Source organism: Lipotes vexillifer, unplaced genomic scaffold (genome assembly GCF_000442215.2).
Source record: "Lipotes vexillifer unplaced genomic scaffold, Lipotes_vexillifer_v1.1 scaffold239, whole genome shotgun sequence".
NCBI lineage: Eukaryota > Metazoa > Chordata > Mammalia > Artiodactyla > Lipotidae > Lipotes > Lipotes vexillifer.
The window spans coordinates 1863473-1882798 of NW_006769620.1; the positions used below are offsets into that span (position 1 = coordinate 1863473).

General features: G+C 43.3%; 1 protein-coding gene across 1 annotated transcript in view; it reads left to right on the forward strand.

Annotated features, from left to right (window-relative positions):
- The window catches only part of MAGI1 (membrane associated guanylate kinase, WW and PDZ domain containing 1), a 627906-nt gene that overhangs the window by 569615 nt on the left and 38965 nt on the right, over window positions 1-19326 (forward strand). Inside the window, 1 exon segment of the mRNA XM_007445682.1 lies at window positions 14364-14395. Coding sequence (XP_007445744.1) covers window positions 14364-14395 — 32 coding nt within the window.

The window sequence follows — 19326 nt, forward strand, 5'->3', positions numbered from 1 at the left end:
GGGGTTCTTTGTTTATGTAGTCTGCCCCTGAAAAGCCACTTTTCACTTTGACTTTGGTGGGTGAAGGAAGAAGAGACAGTTGTTTTTTTATCCCAGAGTTTCTCATGCTGTGCACTCTTGGTGTCATGGCCTGGATGATTCTTGATTGTGAGGGGCTGTCCTGTGCATGGGACGTGTCACAGCGCCCCCGGCCTGTACCCACTGGAGGCCAGCAGCACGCTCCTCCTCCCCAGCGATGATACCCAGCAGTGTCTTCAGACATGGCCAATGTCCCCTGAAGGGCAGCAGCAACCTGGACTGGGAACCATGGCTTTAACCCCTTCGACACCCTTTGTTTTTACTTCTTGGAAATGCTGCATCTTATTTTTTTTAAGATGCAAATGAAATCAGTTTATGGATTTTTGTGTGTTGAACTTGGATGGAAGAGATTTCACGGGAGAAGTCCCCATTTCTCCTCAGTCGTTGCTTCTGCATCAGCTCAGTGGTGGAAGTACCCCTTGGCCACATCACATCCCCCTTCTGGCCTCCTCTCTGCCACTCGCTAGCAACACAGCCTGAGCCAGCTATGGGCAATGTCCCCGAGCCTCCGCATTATCATCTGAAATATAAATGGACCTGTACCTTCCTCAGTACTGCAGTGAGGATGGAATGAGACGAGGGCTCATCTTACCCACACTGCTGCCCCTTCCTAATGGAGGGTTGACTGCTCTGTAGGATTGGTTGGGGCTTAGGAGAAAGGAGGTGGATGAGGTACTCAGGTGGTCCTACCATTTTCAATACTTTAGGAGTAGTTTTCTGGGGTAGAGAAAAGAGAAGGCAAAAAAGAGGCACCTGAAGAAAAAACGTGGCTGGAGCTGTTCCTTCTTCTGGTCTGTGGTGACAGTGATTTTCAGTAAACAGTGAAATGAGAAAAAGCAGGATAGAGTAGCAGGTTATTCGTGAAGTGAAGTTTTTCGAAGGTGTAAGACTCTCTTTTAGAGATTTTATTCTTCCTATTTTTTTTTTCTCTGCTGAACTGTCCTTTTACTTATGGAATGGTAGTCGGTTGTTATTTACCTCCCCCTTTTTAATGTTCCTAGTTTGCAGAATAAGGAATTGGCACCTTGTGACCAGTCGCTCAAATCTGTTTAGTGAAAATTTGCTGGTCTCTGAAATCTAAAATGCAGGAATCACTGCTGCAGGGAAGGAGGCTGTCAGGAAGTTAGGGAGAGAAGAGGAAAGGGGGCAGGATGCTTGGGAGTAATGTGTGAGTGGGGGTCTAGAATCCAAACCATGGGAATGGCAATGGGAACCTCTGCCTTTGTCTTACCAAGTATTTCCACGGTCTCTTAATTTAGGGAGAAGCTCAGCGTGAGCTCAAGGCCAGGGATGGATTCATCACTTTTCTCTGTGTTGCCCCTACAAAATACTACGTTTTTTGGTTAGACTCTTTCAGAAATTCTTTGTCATGTATAGATTACTAGGGTAACCCAGAGCATGTTCAATCCAAAAGCAAGAGAAAAATTGGGTGAACTGTACACATTCACTGTGCATGGAACACCCCAAAATATCCATGGCTAATTTCTATCATGTAAAAAGCAGTCTCAAAAATTTTATGACAGCTTTTAAAAATCCATTTCCAGTGTATTTGCATTAAGTTCTAAATCTGATTAGAGCCTCGTTTCCTTAAAAAAAAAAAAAAAAAAACCCTGCCAAAATCAAAGAGGAGAGGGAGCAAAAGGATTCTGGCATTTGACCTCTACCATGAGAAACGTGTTGAGTATCTTCTGCACTATAAATGCTTACTGGGGGATCATCTATGTTGTTTCCAGTGTGAATTTCTGTTACTTACTCTTCCCTGCCATAAATGCAGTGTCCTTCACAGCGGTGCCCTGCTGTATATCTCGTTCCCGGCTAAATTATTTCATTAAATGGCCTTGCAGTCCTTGAATGTCCCCTGCCTCTTAAATGCACTTGACGGATAAAAGTTCTTTCTAATTGATATTCATCCTGAGTGGGACAGTGTGTGTGTTGGAGTGTATGGGAGTGAAACTGATTCCCATATTCTGCCTTTAAGCAAATCCAAGTGGAGAAATGCGTATTGACTCACTGAATCCTGAAATCTTATAGTTGAACAAAGCATAAGCTCCTACTGCTTCCCGTAACTGTATGGGGCGGCAATCATTAGAAACTGACAAAGTCAAGGCAGCAGCCTTTCTTCCTCTGTAATTCACATAATCACTTAGACCAGGGCAGATATTGTTTCAGCAAGAGGATTTTGAAGACATTTAATATCTCCATGGGAGATGAATGGGGCTGCTCATCATATGTCCTTTGCTCTTTAGAAAAGCATGACGCTTTAGTAAATGGCTCTTTAGGTCTGACTGCCAGACGCTTTGAATAATGCAGTGCTTCTGGACTCACAAGTCGGATCCCCCTGTGGTTGTTAACCATGACCCCTGCCTTCCAAAGCTAATATGATCTTCTAAATTTAAGAGATGGGAGTCAAGTTTGATTCGGTGCCGGCGGTGGCTTCCGTCGCAATTAAGCAGTTCGGTTATGAAGTTAATTGAAATGGCTGAATAATACACGCCCTTACCGAGCAGACAGGAAAATTGCCGTCCTATTTGGCAGAGGTACGTTGTGACAGAAAAGTGATTGTCACACCCAATAAGGCTGTTAAAACTGCTCCAGAGATTCATGGATTTGGCTGAAGAAAGGAACCTGAAATAGTTTTCATCAGTGTGTGTTTGCCTTTTGTGGGGAAGGGTGAGACATTTGGAGCTTTTTAACTCAGTGTTGTCATAAAAGTTACTTTTCTAAGGAAAGACCTGAAGGTGTCCTTAAGTGAAAATGTGCTTAGATTCTCCAAGAGCCCCTGATAACACACTCATGTGCTGGGACCAATAACTGTTGGGCTTGGGGTTGCTTTGTGAGCCTCCAGTTAAGTCTGAGAGTTGAGCGCTTCCCATCCGTTGTGATAAGGAATTTAGAACACAAGGTGGCACAGCGGAACCTTGCTCTCCACGCAGAGGGAGGTGGAGGTGAGTCGAGCCGAGCCTGGCAGCTCACCAATAAATCAAGGAGCAGCCCAAAGATCAAGAGTTGTTAAGTAGTCACAGCAGTGATGATGCTGATCAGAAGAAAGGCCAAGCCGCCCTCCCCTTTACCTCATCCACGCTTCCTTCATCCCTCAAGACACAGATTCACTTCATAAGCTCGCAACAGTCATGCATTCCTTCCAAAGATAATTATTGAACTGGGGACCACATACCGTTCAAGGGCGGGGAGACTACCCGTAGCATAAGATACTAGGTCCCTGAAATGGAGACAATAAATAAGTAAATGATAACAATAAACAATAGAAACGATAAACAAGTAAACAAATGTATTAATTTTAGAGAGCCACAGGGTCTATGAAAACAAATTGGGCTGTGTGAATACAGTGGGACAAAAAAGGTCGTTTCCAATCTGCTGATGGCCTGGATCCCTGGATGGCTTTTCTGAAGAAGTGACATTTTAGGAGAGCACTGAGTGATGAGAATAAGCTGCTCCCACGTAGATTGCAGGCACAGTGTTCCAGACAGAGGGAACAGCCAGTGAAAATGCCCAGAGGAATGAAAGGAATGAGCCCGGAAGTGGAGAGAGTGCCAGTCTGGCTGGGGTGCATGATGAAGGGGGGAAGCGTGCTGGGATTTAAAGAGGCAGGCAGGCTCAGAGCAAGGAGGGCTTTGTGGGACACAGAAAGAGTTTGTGTTTTGTTGAAACTGTTGGGAAGCCACAGGGATATGTAGTCAGGAGTCCATATAATCTGATTTATGCTGTAGAAGGATGTCTCTGGCCTCTGTGTGGATAATGCACTAAAGGGGATGAAGAATAAAACAGAGAGACCAGGATTTTGGCGCTTGCCATCACCTAGGCAAGGAAAGGAGGTGGCAGTGGAGATGAACAGACATTTCAGGATACATTTTGGAGATGAACATGGTAAGAAAAATAAGGAAGCCTCAAGAAGGGCTTCAGATTTTAGGGATTTGGTGTCCTGTAAGTAGAAAACTCAGGATACCCTCCTGGATCTCTTACTTGGTCCTGTGCCTAACTTACATTGCTAAAAATAAGCAGCCACGATAAGAGTCATCCTAAAAGTCAGAAATCCTGAAGAAAAGGATCCTGGCATGTTTTTTGTTTTGTTTTTTAACCTAGAAACGTCTTGGTACCAATTGCAGTGATAGGTTTCCCTTTGGGGCCAGTGACCTTAAAATAAGGGCCCACACAGCATCCTGTTTTTTCACCCCAGGAAAGGAATCCTTATTGGTTTTTTCTTTCAATGAGCTATTTTGAGCTATTGTTTCATAATCCTCACCATACATCCTATGCAGCTAAAAGTCAAACTTTTAACTTTGGAGGCAGTGCCTTGGAGACAAGTTGTCTCTCCTGTCCCAGGGAGACCTCGATGAACTGTTGATAAGAAAGAACGGGTATAACAGGGCCAACCGTTAAGCATTTGCGCAAAAAGCCATTCAAATTTGAAATACAGGTGGTAGGAGAGCCAGCTGGGGAGTCTTCCTAAGAGGTAGAAGCATTTATAGACTAAGGTAAGATCTTATCCCAAATACCCAAATTACAAACATTTCCAACCCACATAGAGTTAGAGGGCTTTCCTGGAACAATTTGAAAAACTGGCTTGATTCCACCCTTTTAAGTAGATCTTGGTAGGAATATTCCCTGGAGAACAAAGATTGGCCTCATAGTACATCATGACAATTAGTGGGCTTTTTTTTTTTTTTCAATTTATTTTCGGCTGCGTTGGGTCTTTGTTTCTGCACACGAGCTTTCTCTAGTTGCGGCGAGCGGGGGCTACTCTTCATTGGGGTGCACGGGCCTCTCATTGCGGCGGTTTCTCTTGTAGGGCGCCTAGGCTTCAGTAGTTGCGGCACACAGGCTCAGTAGTCATGGCTCACGGGGTCTAGAGCGCAGGCTCAGTAGTTGTGGAGCACGGGCTTAGTTGCTCTGCGGCATGTGGGATCTTCCCGGACCAGGGCTCGAACTCGTGTCTCCTGAATTGGCAGGCGGATTCTTAACTACTGTGCCACCAGGGAAGCCCTTAGTGGACTTTTTAAGTTGACTTTTTTAGTTCTTTTTCTTTTCCCTCCTGGAGAGAAGATGCCGTAACTCACTCTCTTTCTGACTCTCTCCATCTTTTCCCTATCACCAATTTTTTTAAAAAATCCTATTATCAGGCAGTGTCAGAACACATTTTCAAGCTCGAAAAAAGTAGAGGCTTTCGAAAGTATTCCATAGGGCTTGGTGTCCAGCCAACCTGTTAGTTATGTACAATAGCTTAAAAGACTGGTTTCATTGCCTTCAAATTAGAGACCCATCTTGTTATATTTTAGCATGTGTAGCTTAAGATGGCCAATGGTTTCCATACTGTGACTTGGAGTAATATCACACACATCTTAAGAACTTGATTGACTATGCGTAGACTCCCGTGCTACTTGTAGAAAGGAAACCCTCTTCCTAGGTTCATATCACAGTTATGGGTCCAAGATACCTCGACCCATTGACCTATAGGTTGATAGCCATATATTCCATGAAGCTATATGCAAAATTTGCTATGAATACACTTTGTATGCACCAACACTGTCATTTTAATCCCTTCGTAATGGGCTGTGATCCAAAATAGATGAAACACCTTTGAATGAGACTGTACAGTTCAGTGTTTAAAAGCTCAAACTTGGCATTAGACCAAGTCTTCAGGCAGCAGCTGCTCACCTAACTGTGTGACCTTAGCCATGTTATTTAACCACCAGTGTATCAATGTTCTCAGCTGTAATAATAGGGATGCTATTAGTACTTAGCAGTTATGAAGAATAAATGTATGTCAAAGGCAAGCTCTCAGTTCTTGTTATTTTTGCACTCAGCCCTTGCCTTTGAAGACCCCCTTTAAAATTTTCTTTTAATTATTTTTTTAATTTAACATCTTTACTGGAGTATAATTGCTTTACAGTGTTGTGTTAGTTTCTGCTGTATAACAAAGTGCATCAGCTATATGTATACATATATCCCCATATCCCCTCCCTCTTGTGTCTCCCTCCCACCCTCCCTATCCCACCCCTCTAGGTGGTCACAAAGCACCGCGCTGATGTCCCTGTGCTATGTGCCTGCTTCCCACTAGCCGTCTGTTTTACATTTGGTAGTGTATATATGTCAGTGCTACTCTCTCATTTCGTCCCAGCTTACCCTTCCCCCTCCCCGTGTCCTCAAGTCCATTCTCTACGTCTGTGAAGACCCTGTTTTTATTTACTTATTTTTTAACAAATGAGAGGAGAAGCTGAGTTGGTGACCCTTCAAGGTGTTTTTCAGGTTTTCAAAAGCCAACAGTAGGACTATCCATGTTATTTCAATGGTACCCTTTTTGAAGTGACCATTTATCTTTTAGGAATTGCATGAGGGCAATTCATCCATCTCACCTAGGTTTTGGAGCAGCCCAAAGTATTAATGACTCCTGTCTCTCCTCACCTGTGCCAATTCAAGGCTTATGACTGAGGTGAAAGGCTCTGTAAACCATTAGCAATCAGCAGCCTTGCACGCCATTTATTTCTCTTCAGGACATATTTATTAGGTTATATGTACTGTGTAATTGAAGTGGACTTCTCCACAGCTGTAAAGCTGTACAACTATATTCTTAATCTTCTTAACAAAATGCCACCTGACACAGCATTGGGAGCTACTTAGTCCATATGTCGGAAGTCCAACTGTCTTTTTAAAAATATGATGGCCATAATATTTCATAATGACCATTATGAGGTCCCCAAAGGAAAGAATGTCTTCATCTTTTTGGAGACATTGAGTCTCATGCTCTCGTTCTTGGCAATTGGTATCATATTTGCATTGAAAAATTATGCTGCAGGGTTGATGATGGTATTTGGCTAGAGGAAGGAGAAAAAAAATGAAACGTCTAAATTAGAACCATTTTTTATTTGGTTTTATGGATTCAGTTTTATGATATATCATGTTTGTAAGGTCCTTCAGTGGAAATGTGCTCTGATTTTAAACTTGGCCTTGAGTTTATGCTGGTACACTAATTTAGTTTAGGGGGAGAAAAAAACCCTTTAAAAATAGGTCATCATCATTATTCAATCTGGCATCAATTATTGCTTGTTGCTCCCAACCCCTTGACCCTGTGTTTAAACGCTGGCCCTCCCTCAGTGTCCATTGTCCTCTCTGCCCCCTGCTTCACAATGGATTAGCTTTTGTTTCTCATGCTCCCAAGAGCAGTGGTGCTCCCTCTTATCACAGCACTTAGCACTAACCACACTGCATTATAAGTGTTGCTTTGCTGCTTTCTCTTTTAAAACAGACTATGAAGTCGTCCAGGTCAGGGCCATGTCTGATTTACCTTTATCTCTTGAGTCACGCTTCACTAGACATATGGCAGAGCTCAATCAATCTTGCATGGATGAATAGGTACATGGATGGTCCCTTCTCATGATTCAGTTCTTAGCTCAAATACTCTGTCTTCAAGAAAGACATGCTTGGCCACCGAGTATAAACTGGTCATGCATCCCAGGCTACTGTTCCATTATCCTGCTTCATTTTCATCACTGAAGTTATCACTCTGAAATTATTTGCGAAGTTCTTTCTTCTCTGTTTCCCCACAGAATGTGAGCACTGTGAAAACAGGACCTTAGAGGTTTAGTTCAGTGCTTTATCTCATGCCAGCTCTTGGCACATAGTAGGCCCTTAGCCCAGTTTGCCTAAATGCGTGAGTGCATTTTCCCCAATTTCCTTCCTGCCCTCAGTGGAAAAAATTAGGGCTGACTGTACCTACCTTTTTCAGTTTTCTGAGCTGTCCTTATTAGCATTTCACCAGTAAGGCAAGGGCAATTTAAATTTATTTCATGGCTTATATATTATGTATTAAACAAAACAAACAAAATACTAATCGGCAGAGAATGATGCAGATGGCTTTTTTTAGAAAGGTTACTGACCATTAATGTTAATTGTTTAGAGCCACTGGTGTGCAGTCAAATAATCATCGATTCTGCATTGCCAGGAAAATCACAGGTTTTCTCACTCTGTTTTTCCTGTACCCCTTCCCATCTGTACCTCACTGATCTCTTAGTATTTTGATCCATCATCATTACCTACTAGGTTCATAATTTTTTCATGCAGCAGCATTTTTGTTGATAAATATTAGCATTCTATCTAGTGTGTTCTTTTTTTTTTTTTTTTTTTTTTTTTAATGCGATACGCGGCCGTCTCCCTGTTGTGGCCTCTCCCGTTGGCGGAGCACAGGCTCCGGACGCGCAGGCTCAGCGGCCATGGCTCACAGGCCCATCCACTCCGCGGCATGTGGGATCTTCCCAGACCGGGGCACGAACCCGCGTCCCCTGCATCGGCAGGCGGACTCTCAACCACTGCGCCACCAGGGAAGGCCCTGGTGTGTTCTTTAATGGAGTATCTCTCCTCAAATTTTTTTAAGCTGTGCCCTTTAGATCTTCCCAGGAAAGAAGGAGAAGCAAGCAATGGAACTTTTCCCTTTCTGCTTGATCCTTCGCATCGTCCTCTCCATTTGCAGATGAAATATTTTACATACACTGTTCTTCTTAGAGGCACAAACTCAGCTAAAGTGAACCTCACCCTAGGAATTCTAACACCGTAGCCATGTGCTTGGAGATGATTTAACCTGAGGATCATAGACCCCTGTAGAATGGGTTTCTCAGGGTCCCTGGTCAAGGTTTCAGAGGCTCCTTGAATTTGTATGCAAAATTGTGTGCTTCTGTGAAGCTTTACTTCAGAGAGGCTCTAACACCTTTTTATCCCATTTTAAATCAAGGCCGTGGCCTAGTAATTTAGTAAGTAGCACAGACACTTGAGTAGAAATGGCAGTCACTGAGCCAAGAGAGAGCTAGAAAAAATTCCAGTTCTTTTGTGTGTGTGTTTTTTTTTTTTGCGGTACGTGGGCCTCTCACTGCTGTGGCCTCTCCCGCTGCGGAGCACAGGCTCCGGACGCGCAGGCTCAGCGGCCACGGCTCATGGGCCCAGCCGCTCCGCGGCATGCGGGATCCTCCCGGACCGGGGCACGAACCTGTGTCCCCTGCATCAGCAGGCGGACTCTCAACCACTGCGCCACCAGGGAAGCCCTCCAGTTATTTTTTAATCTTGCACTGCACTAAAGCTGATAGGTATATCCCATTGTCCAAACGCACACAGTATGGCTGCAACATTCAGTAACAATTAGCTGTTTATGATTACAGCTCTATTGTATGTAGTGTCTTGGAAAATACCAGTAATAAGAATATGAATGATCTATTCATGCCAGCATTCTGAAGCAACATTTTAATACATCTTCCTCTAGTCTTTGAGTGTATGATATATGTGTGATATATCCATATATCTATTTTTTAACAATGAATTTATATCCTCTGGCAGTTTCAAATCTGCTTTCCATATCTTATGTCATTACCATTTTCCCACGTCACTAAACAGTCTTCATTTTTACAATCCATTCATTTTTAATGAATTCATAAATTTTCGTCTTGTTGATATATGTTTGCTCATTCCTTTGTTCTTGGAAACTCAGACTGTTTCCATTTTCTATCTTCTTTTAATAACACTGTGTTGAACACCTTTTTTATGTAAATCACTATGAGACTCTCCGCTTGTTCTCTTAATACAAACTCCTAATGATAAGTTTAGTGAGTTAAAGTCAGCTGTAATCTTTGAGTCCTACATGTAGGATTACGTGTTGATAGGTTTTAGAATAAGAGAGAAGGCTAGAGGGGTCTGAAATGAAAATGTGCTCAGAAGTAGTCTTAGCCTCTTTGGAATCCAAGACTAGCCCCTGGCCAAGTTCTCAGTCTTCTTTCTGTGGCTTTCCGTGGGCTCCATGAACTAACTCTCTCTCTTTCTAAATATATATAAGTTCCTTGCTTCTTACACATGGCATTACTGTATTCAGCACCAGGACAGTTGTTAATGCAGCCTTTTGCTACGCAACCCTCTAAAGAATCCCATGTGTTTGATGACATGTGGATTAGTGACATAGTGTTTGTCAGAATGCTGAGGAGGAAACCAAATGTTTCCATTAAAATGCTCAAATCTAGAAACCAAGTACAAAGGGGATGAATATCACAATGAAATCAAAGTAAATTGATGACACACTACAATTTTGTTATTTGAAGATCCACTTTGCATTTGACGATGACTTTAGGATTCGCCCTTTCCAAGCCCTTTGCACGATTTTTCTTGCTTCTTTCAGATAGTGAGGTTGGTTGCCGTTCTCAATTCCTTTAAACCTAGAGGAAATGAGGTCCAGGGAAGTCCAGTCTCTTTCCCAGCATCTCAGGTTTTGTTCATCTCGGTGCCAAAATGGTAGTGATTGGCTTCTTTTTGGCTTCCTGATAGCCCAGCTGAGCTCTCCGATGTCTTCCCTGTTTCCATTTAGTCACTAGGACAAACACAAGTCTCAATTTCAATAGGATGCTTAAAGAAACTCATTATGTGTATATTCATTTTGGGAAAAAGTAAGCAAGTCTTGGAGGATGTAGAGGTCAGTGATGGCTCTAGAGATTGAAAAATGCAGTAAAATGTTCTGAAATTTGCTGCATTTGTCTTACAGAGGCAGTATAGACTTTTGTTTATTGTGGTTCCTGTGGGTATGTATATGTTCATAAGTAAATAAAGCTTTTCTTGTTGTAGAAGGTTCTAAAATAGGTAATAAAGCCATTCATGATCTCATGAGCCCAAGAACACACAGTTTAAGTGTATAACCTTCTATTCTTTGTTTCCAAATGCTTATGTATTCTGTTACATTTTTAACTTTTTTCATATAAACTTTTGTGTACAACCTTTTTAAAATTCCACCAAGAATAACACTTGCCATTTAGTTATATGAGAACATGTTCAGTGGTGTAGTTTATGGCCTTGATATTTAAGGGAAAGAGATTCTTCCTCCTCCTCATGTTGATTGGTCAGATCTCAGTCACTAGCAAAGAATTTGCCATTTGTTTTCTCCAAAGGGACACCTTTTTCATTGGGAACCTGAGAAATTCAGGTCCCAAGCTTTTCTCACTTCTGTAGATCGCACTTAGACTCCCACTTTGAAGGTACACTTTCCCGTGAAATTTTCTGGGATCCCTTTGAAGCAGCATTTGCCACCTCCCAGGCTCTAAGAGCAGATGGTGCTGTCCGTGGATTCTTTCTGCTGCCTCTTCTCAAAATTCCCCTTCCTCTCCCCAAAGGGAGCAGACGAGCCTCTTAGGACAGGCGCTGTTTCTGTCCATATGCCTCCTATGTAATACGTGACACGATTCCTACAAGTAAGCTTCCCACTTCCACTGGGAGCACAAAGTGTGCCTTTGCCCTAAGGAGAACCACTGACGCGCCATCAAGTGTGGGATCGTGCCGCTTTCTGTCACCCATCCATTGTGGGATGGCCGCAGTCACCTCCAGCTAGACAAGGGCCACATACCAGGATCTCTCGGTCTTGGAGAATTCTTCCAGTGATCTCTTTCAGTGCTTCCCGTCAGGTCTTCCCAGCTATTTTCAGTCTATCTGAATAGCTCTGAATTAATTAATGTTTATTTTAAAATTAATATTTTATTGCCTCAGCAAGATGTGAATTTGGTGTTGCTGAAAAAAATTCTAGATTAAGGCTGAAGTCTGCTTAAATTAGTCCATCCGATCCCTGCCCCTCCTTTCCCCACCGGAAATACAGTACACTTCAGTTGCCAGATTTCATGTGTGACAGTCAAGGAGAGGGTGTGTGTCTGAATACGTTTAACACCTGTCTCCTATGGCTGCCCTTCTACCTCGTGCTGTTCTCATTCAACGTCATAGTTTGGAGACCATCCATGCTGTTACCCATCGAGTTAGCTCGTACCTTTTAACCTCTGTGGACGGCTTCATAGGTTGGGTGTCCCTGAGTTTATGTAGAACTTCCAGTCATTTCCAGGTTCCCTTTATACCAACCGTGCTGCACTGAGCATCCTTGTACCTGCATAACCTTTGGATGTGTGTGTGAGTGTTTCTCTCTGATAGAGAATCCATGGTGCTGTTTATTTTATACATGAAAATCTTAACAGGTTGAGAATTTGAGATGGTCAGAGTTTTAGAAATGATGAGCAGAGTGTGGATCGAAGTCATTTTCCCGGACTTCTCCTAACTAGTTGGAGATTCTTTACAAAGTTCTGTAGAGGGTCACTGGGATCTTGGGTGACATCGAGTCTAGTAAAAGCTCACTCCAGTGAAGTGTTGCTTATTCCAATGAGCTAAGAACTTCAGTCCGATTTAGGGAAAAATCTGTATTTAAGGATGAGATATTTGACCATTTCGAAGTGTACCCAGTGACCCAAACTAATATAACTTGATAGACATTCCTTAAGGGAATCACATTAATGAACAAACTAAGGCAACTAATAATTATTTTTAAGAAAAATGACATCTAAATTGCTCAAGACAGTTATTCTCATCCATAGGCAGAATATTTCCCCTACGTATTTTTTGCATTTTAGCATGCTAGGCAAATGATTTTTCCTAATTAGAGTAAGATAACCATAACCACTTTTGTTTCTTCCCCGAATGGTGTAAATTAGCAAAGGAAAGTAAAAGGGGTTGACACCTGAGGGCCTGCTCTGTGCCAGGTGTGAGGCTTTTAAACATTTTGTCTATTTAATTATCACAACGAGTACAATGAGTCTTAGTCTCTCCACTTCATAAATTGAAAAACTGAGGCGCAGAGGACTTTAAAGCAACTCACTGAAGGTAGCCTATCCGAGTTTGGCGGACTTGAAAGAGTAACAGTCCTCGTTCTCCTGTATTATGGTTTCCTTGAATGGGGTCCTCCCGCCTTCTTCGTCAGAATCTTCCGGGATGTTTGCTCATACTGCAGATTCCTTGGCCCCTGAGGGTGGGTCCTGGGGTTCTGCACTGATAAGAAGCTGCCACATCCTCCATGTGCACTCTGAAGTCCCAGAGCCACTGTGCCAGACCATGGTGACCTCCTTTTGGTGATGTGACGAGCCGTGCCAGAAGAGTGCCCCCACAGCCTGTGGGGATGAGCAGTCCCTGTCACGCCTCTCTTGCAAGGGGGCCCATTAGCAGTGCTCCTCTGGGTGGCTTCCTCCTAGTCACCCACTCCCGCGGCCTCCTGTTACTTGCGCTGAACTTAGCACGGCTCCTCGTTTGACAACTCACTTCCAAGAGAGTTGAAATCGTTATACTATCTAGGGATCATGTTCTAAAAAAAGGTTGACCTTTCCGGTGCAAAATCATCAGATCCCAATACATCAGGTCCTGCATTGTGCCTAACATGGGTGGAATCTGCATTTTGTATTCTAACCTTGGCTCAAACCAAAAATTAAAAAACAAAATGAGAGGACTGCTTGCAGAAATGATTACTTTCAAAACACTGATAAATGTTTTTATTTTCCTTTCCAGCCCTCCTTTGCCACACTCCCTTGGTGACAGATATTCTATAAGTCTGCCCCTAATGGCTTCTGACTTTCCCAGAAGTGAGATCAGCGGCCCCTTTCAGCTCTCACCCTGCCACTAAAGACAGGTTTTTGGAAGAGCCAGCAAGGTTCAGTGAGCCCCTTTTTCTCCTCTGCCTTTCTCTTTCTGCATTATTATCTTTTTCTCTCAGCTCCATGAAATTTCTCTTTTCATTCCCCAGCAGCCTGCTTTCGAGGGGCTAGTCCCAGCAAACGGAATAGGAGTTTGCTCGGATGAATGATGTGTGAAGGGGTGTGCTGACGATCCAGAGGGTGTTCTAAACCAGCTTGGATTTGTGTTCTGTTCTGGCAAAAGAGCATCCGTTTTTGTTTTGGTGTTCAGCTCATTCAAGTAAAGAAGGCATTTCCTCTCCTAAAAGGCAGAGGATAAAAAAAAAAAAAGGAAGAAAAAAAAGAAAGACAGAAAAAAAAATTGATTTTAACCATTTACTCCTCTGAAACTAAATATACACCCCCTTCCTCTGTCCTGATTGGTCCACTTCAGTTGACAAGTGGAAAGGAAAGGAAATATCCTGGACTTAATTGTAAATTAAGTCGCTCTTAATCCAGAAGAGCATTTGAGGTTCTGTCCAAGTGTTCAATTTCCCCGGCCGCTGAGGTCTGTGAATTTCTTTTCCCAGCCTCCAGGCTGCTGCAGTACAAGTCAGCATAGCTAATGCAGATAGATCTCCCGCCCCTCCCTTTCCTCCCCCCTCTGCTTTGATTTGATATGAACAGCCTGGTAACTCGGTGCTGGGGAGAAATCTGACATAACTCTGCAGATGGCTAGGTTGCCATGAAACACCTGGGGATTGTTCGTTAAGGAAAAGGTAACATTTATATGCTAATGATTTCTTCCCCCTTCCCTCCTTGTTGCATTTTTTCCAGGGCTGCCAGTTCCCAAGAAGAGCCCAAAGTCGGTAAGGACTTGTCAGTTACTTGGTGCTCGTTTTGGGGGGGGCGGGGGCTGGTGTGGGGGGGGACGCTATCTGGCTGGACTTCAGTGTGTTTTACAGTGGGTGGGGGAGACAAAAACCAGGGCTCGTTTTATTAAGTTCTGGGGATCCGTTCGGTATAGAAGGTATTGGGGTTTGTCTTTAACTGTCTAGTGATTTGTGGGCAGGCTGCGGGAGCCTGGATAAAGAATGCATGTTTGGAATCTTCTCTGTATAAATGCATCACAACTCTCCCCCCAGTGGATGAGTTTCTTAGATATTTTAAGTTGATACAAACGCTACTGTTTCTTTGTGAGAGAAGGAAAAACCAAAAAACTCTAACTGCTTCCTGAGTAGCATTGCTCTCAGCTGGTGTTTCAAGCCATTCACATGGGTAGATTCCCTCCCTCAGCTTTCTTTTGCACTGGATGATGAATTTTTTTAAGGATTTTAAAGCCTGTAGGTTTATGGTAGAATTGCTCAGTCCTGTATATATATGCCCATGCTCACATGGAAAATGCCCCAGCCCTGAGAATAAGACATTTCCTTGTTGTGGAAATATCCTTTGTTGTTTTGCCAGCTTTAATGGCATTGTGCTGCAGGTATAGGAGTCTTTAAAAAAAAAAAAAAAAAAAATCAATGTTATGCTGTCCTTTCTAATCTGGTTTCCCTGAAGATGCATTACCTAGTCGACATGTTCGCTAATAGCTTTGAGGCTCTAGCGTTTCGCTTGGTGGTGGTGAGCTTTTGCTCCCTGAGCACTGACACCAAATTAAAATGCTACTTAAAACCTCAAAATCTGGAACTCTGATGCCTGTGAAATTGATGTGGTGAAAGAAGCATCCAAAATCATTAACAGTAAGATAAAGAGGGGTGTACTTCCTTGTGGCTTAGCGTATTTGGGGGAGGAGGAATTGACAACCTCTGCCATCCGAGAATGGAGAACTTTAAAACTTTGCAGCTTACGGTGCTGCAGCTGAATTCTTTCCACCTGTCTCCAAGCCTGGCAGCAGGAGGCAGAAGTTTATTCAGGAGATGAGAGAGGGAGCTTCCTGCATTCGTAAACCCTACTCCTAAGTTCTCCAAAGAGAAAAACCTGCAGTAATTGATTGTCGTGGCCTGGTGCCATGGTGATGGGAACACGTGACTTTGGGGCTGCTTCCCTTGCCATTTTGTGTTAATGTCCAGGCTGAGAAGTGCTGGTAGGTGTCTACATTGGAACCACAGAGATGCCAAAGCCCGTGTGTGTGTGTGTGTGTGTGTGTGTGTGTGTGTGTGTGTGTGTCCGTCCGTGTGTGTCTGTGTGTGTGTGTGTGTCCGTGTGTGTCTGTGTGTGTGTCTATGTGCGTCTGTGTGTGTGTGTCTCCCCCTCCCAGGATCACAGTCAGAAACCTATTCAGCCTTCAGAAAAATAGAAGCACATCTGAGAGATGTGTCACATGAGCTTGAGTTAGCAACAGTCATCCTTTTCTCTCCCACAGCCCCAAGCATGCTACCTGAGGCATGGACTTATTTTACACCCTCCACATGGCATGGAGTCTTGACCAGAAGCGTATACTGAGGGGGGGACAGTTTGGCACACGCAGCATGGCATCGGGTAGCAAGGTGTTCTGTTTCATTTTGCATCCCATTTCAACTTGCTGTGCAAAAGGATTTTTGTAGAGTCATTTACATCTCTTCTCCCTCAAAGTGTTTTGGAATTCCCCATTGAACTCAAAGGGTATCAAACAGGTACAGAGCTTGCATTCACCAAGTCAGTTAAGAGAATTCCCCATGACTCTTTATTTTGGAGGAAGTCATGTCATGAACAAGCAGCAAACCAATTACTCAGGCTGCATTCCTAGGAAAAAAAAGCTCTCTTAATTGCGTTGCCCACAGTCTGCTGGCTCTTAATTACCACAAGCTAAGAGACTGGTGTGTTGCTGGGTTAGAAAAGAACCATCCCCCAGCTTGGGGCTTGTCCTTCGCTGGTTTCTCTGCTAGGACAGGGATGATGGCTTTCACAGCACTGCTGGCACACTCTGGCAGCTGCTGTACAAAAGTAGGGGGATGTCAGCCAAGGTCTGCTGTTGCCAGTGGACCCTTGCGAACATTTGTCATCAGTGGGAGTTCTGCACAGGTGGGTTGAAAGCTGTTTGCCTTTCCCAGTTTGAATTTTGATGAGGTCCTGCTAGAGAGACAGATGATGATGGGATTGCTCTGGTAGGGTCGGAGGGAATCCATGGGGAAGCTGGATGACATGGTTCCGGAGAGTCATTCCTATGATGACAGGCAGGGCCAGGTGGGCTACGGAATGAAACGCACACCGATTATGCCTGGGTTGTGATACGCTGAGCGTTACCATTAGCTCTGAGATATACCGTTTGAACCCAGGACCATGTCTGTTCTTTATTCTTAGAGACTCCTGCAATTGTTGGCTTGCTCATGTGACTGACAGCTTCCTTTGCCCTCATATCTTTTTTTTTCCTATAAAGGTTTTGAATAATTAAGTAGTTGGGTTTTTATTAGAACAGGACTTCTCTTTTTGATCTCGTTTCTCCTCCTGAATAGCCTCTATAGCTTACTCTCAAGCAGCCATTTCACCTGCTAGATTTAGTGTACATGTTAAATTTGTGGTTTAAATACTCAAGGGGGACAACGGCAGTGTCTTAATAAAATTTAACTAATTTAATACCTGGACATCCATAGCATCAGGGGTTTTTCTGCCAAATGGCAGAGACAAAAATAAGACATATTTGCTATCAGGTTTTAGGCCTCACTGGGAAAATGGTTCGGTGGTCCACTTTAATCATGCTGACTGGAAACTTATTTAACGGAGACCCTTGGTCGAAATCACACACAAGGATTTTGCGTGTGAGCATTGAAAACTCTAAATACCACACCAAACCCTGAATTTTAGGTCAGTATTCACCCAGGCTTTTTCACTTGTTCATTTCCCAACTATTGCTTCCTTTGCTCCCTTCTTTCCTCTGTCCATTTGTCCATTTATCCATCTGCCCACCCACCATATATCCATTCATCTAGCCGTGCATTTCTCTTTTATCCACTCATCCATTCATCCTTCCATTCAGCAAGTTGGTGTTGAAAAACTACTAAGTGTCAGGTTTGGTGTGAGCTATTGGAAATGATATAATAAATGAGATGGTGCCCTTCTTCTTGGAGCTTATAAATGATTTCTTGATTGCTCCTTTCAAAAAAAGGATTTCTTGTCACAAATCACTAAGATTTTTTATGCATTTGTTCCATCAACAGATATTTATTGGGTATCTCCTGCATGCCATACCCAGCGCTAGTATACAACAGAAAGTAAAACAGAAAACATTCATGTCCTCATACGACTGGGGAAAGATAAATAGGCAGATCCGTACAGACCCTCCTCATGAGGCCTAAAGTATGATGAGCATATACTTTCAAAAGGTAACAAAGCAGAAATATAACATAAAACAAGTACTCACATAATAAAACTCATTCAGCTCTTAATGACAATAACCTAAGTGAAATAGCCATCCAAAGCCATAAAAAGCTATAAAAAAATTGAATTAGATACTGTGATAGAGCTATGGAATTCTTCCAAGTTCCCCAGCAGCCTACGCAGCATAGGTAACCACATTATTTACTTAGCTTTTATTTTCAGATCAAAAAAAAAAAAAAAAGCATAACGTGTTCACTAAGGAGACAGTGTTTTCCTAGTTCCTAAAAGAGTTCTCACAGGGACTTCCCTGGTGGTCCGGTGGTAAAGAACCCACCTTCCAGTGCAGGGAACCCAGGTTTGATCCCTGGTTGAGGAACTCAGATCCCACATCCCGCGGGGCGGCTGGGCCCGCGAGTCACAACTACTGAGCTCGCACACCTCAACTAGAGAGCCCGCGTGCTCCAAACTACAGAGCCTATGCACTCTGGAGCCTGTGCGCCACAACTAGAGAAGAAAGAACCCGCATGCTACAACTAGAGAGAAGCCCACGTGCCGCAATGAAGAGCCTGTATGCTACAACTAAGACCCGATGCAGCCAAATAAATAAACACTTAAAAAAAAAAAAAAAAAGAGTTCTCACATAAAGTTTTCATATAGGGGACACCAAGTGATGGGCAAGGAAGTGTCCTCAGCAAATGCAGCAAGCTGAAAGGTAGCAACAGTGACAGGTTTCTGTTCCATGGTCCTCTGTCCCTTTCCCGTGGAAGGGATGCTAAGGACATAGCTGACAGCTAGTCATTAAGAAATACGAGGGAGAGATCTTAGACAATGTGCACAGTAACTGACCCCGGCCTGAATCCTCCTGAATGCTGCCTCTTTCTCAAACTCTCCTGGTGGCCTTAGCACCCCAATGCCACTTGTCCCAGATCCAGGGCATAGCACAACCCACCAAAGCTCCAAGCTACAAGGAGAAGCAGTGAGAGTAGTAGATGGGAGAAGGCCTAGGGTTACTTAAGTAAGTCTCCTTGCCTCTCGTTGCTCACAGCAGCTCATACCCTCGGCCCTTTGGAGCCTTAGAAAATAGAATTTTCTGTTGTATTAGAGTCCATTAAAACATTCAGTATGAACTGAAATTCATTTTCATATCCAATCAGTACTTTCCTTTTCTTCTCCATTAACTCCTCTTTCTTGCCTTTTGGAAGAAATCATTTGACTTAGACCCATAAATGATAAAAGAGAGAGACAGAAAGAAGGACCATCCTCTGCTTTGGCTCGCATTTGAGACTGATTTTCGCGCAACCTTTAATGACATTGGCCTGATACCTCATCAGCACTTGTAGTTTTTCCTGTTGTCCATGTAAATCGCTGCAGTGGCCTTCAGTCTTGGCAGATACATGAACTGTAAATAATTTTGCCTTAAAAATGGATTGATTTGTCATTTTTAAGCCACATGAATTCTTTTCATCATTTAAGCTAAGTGCTGTCTGTATTCATTTGCTCTTCC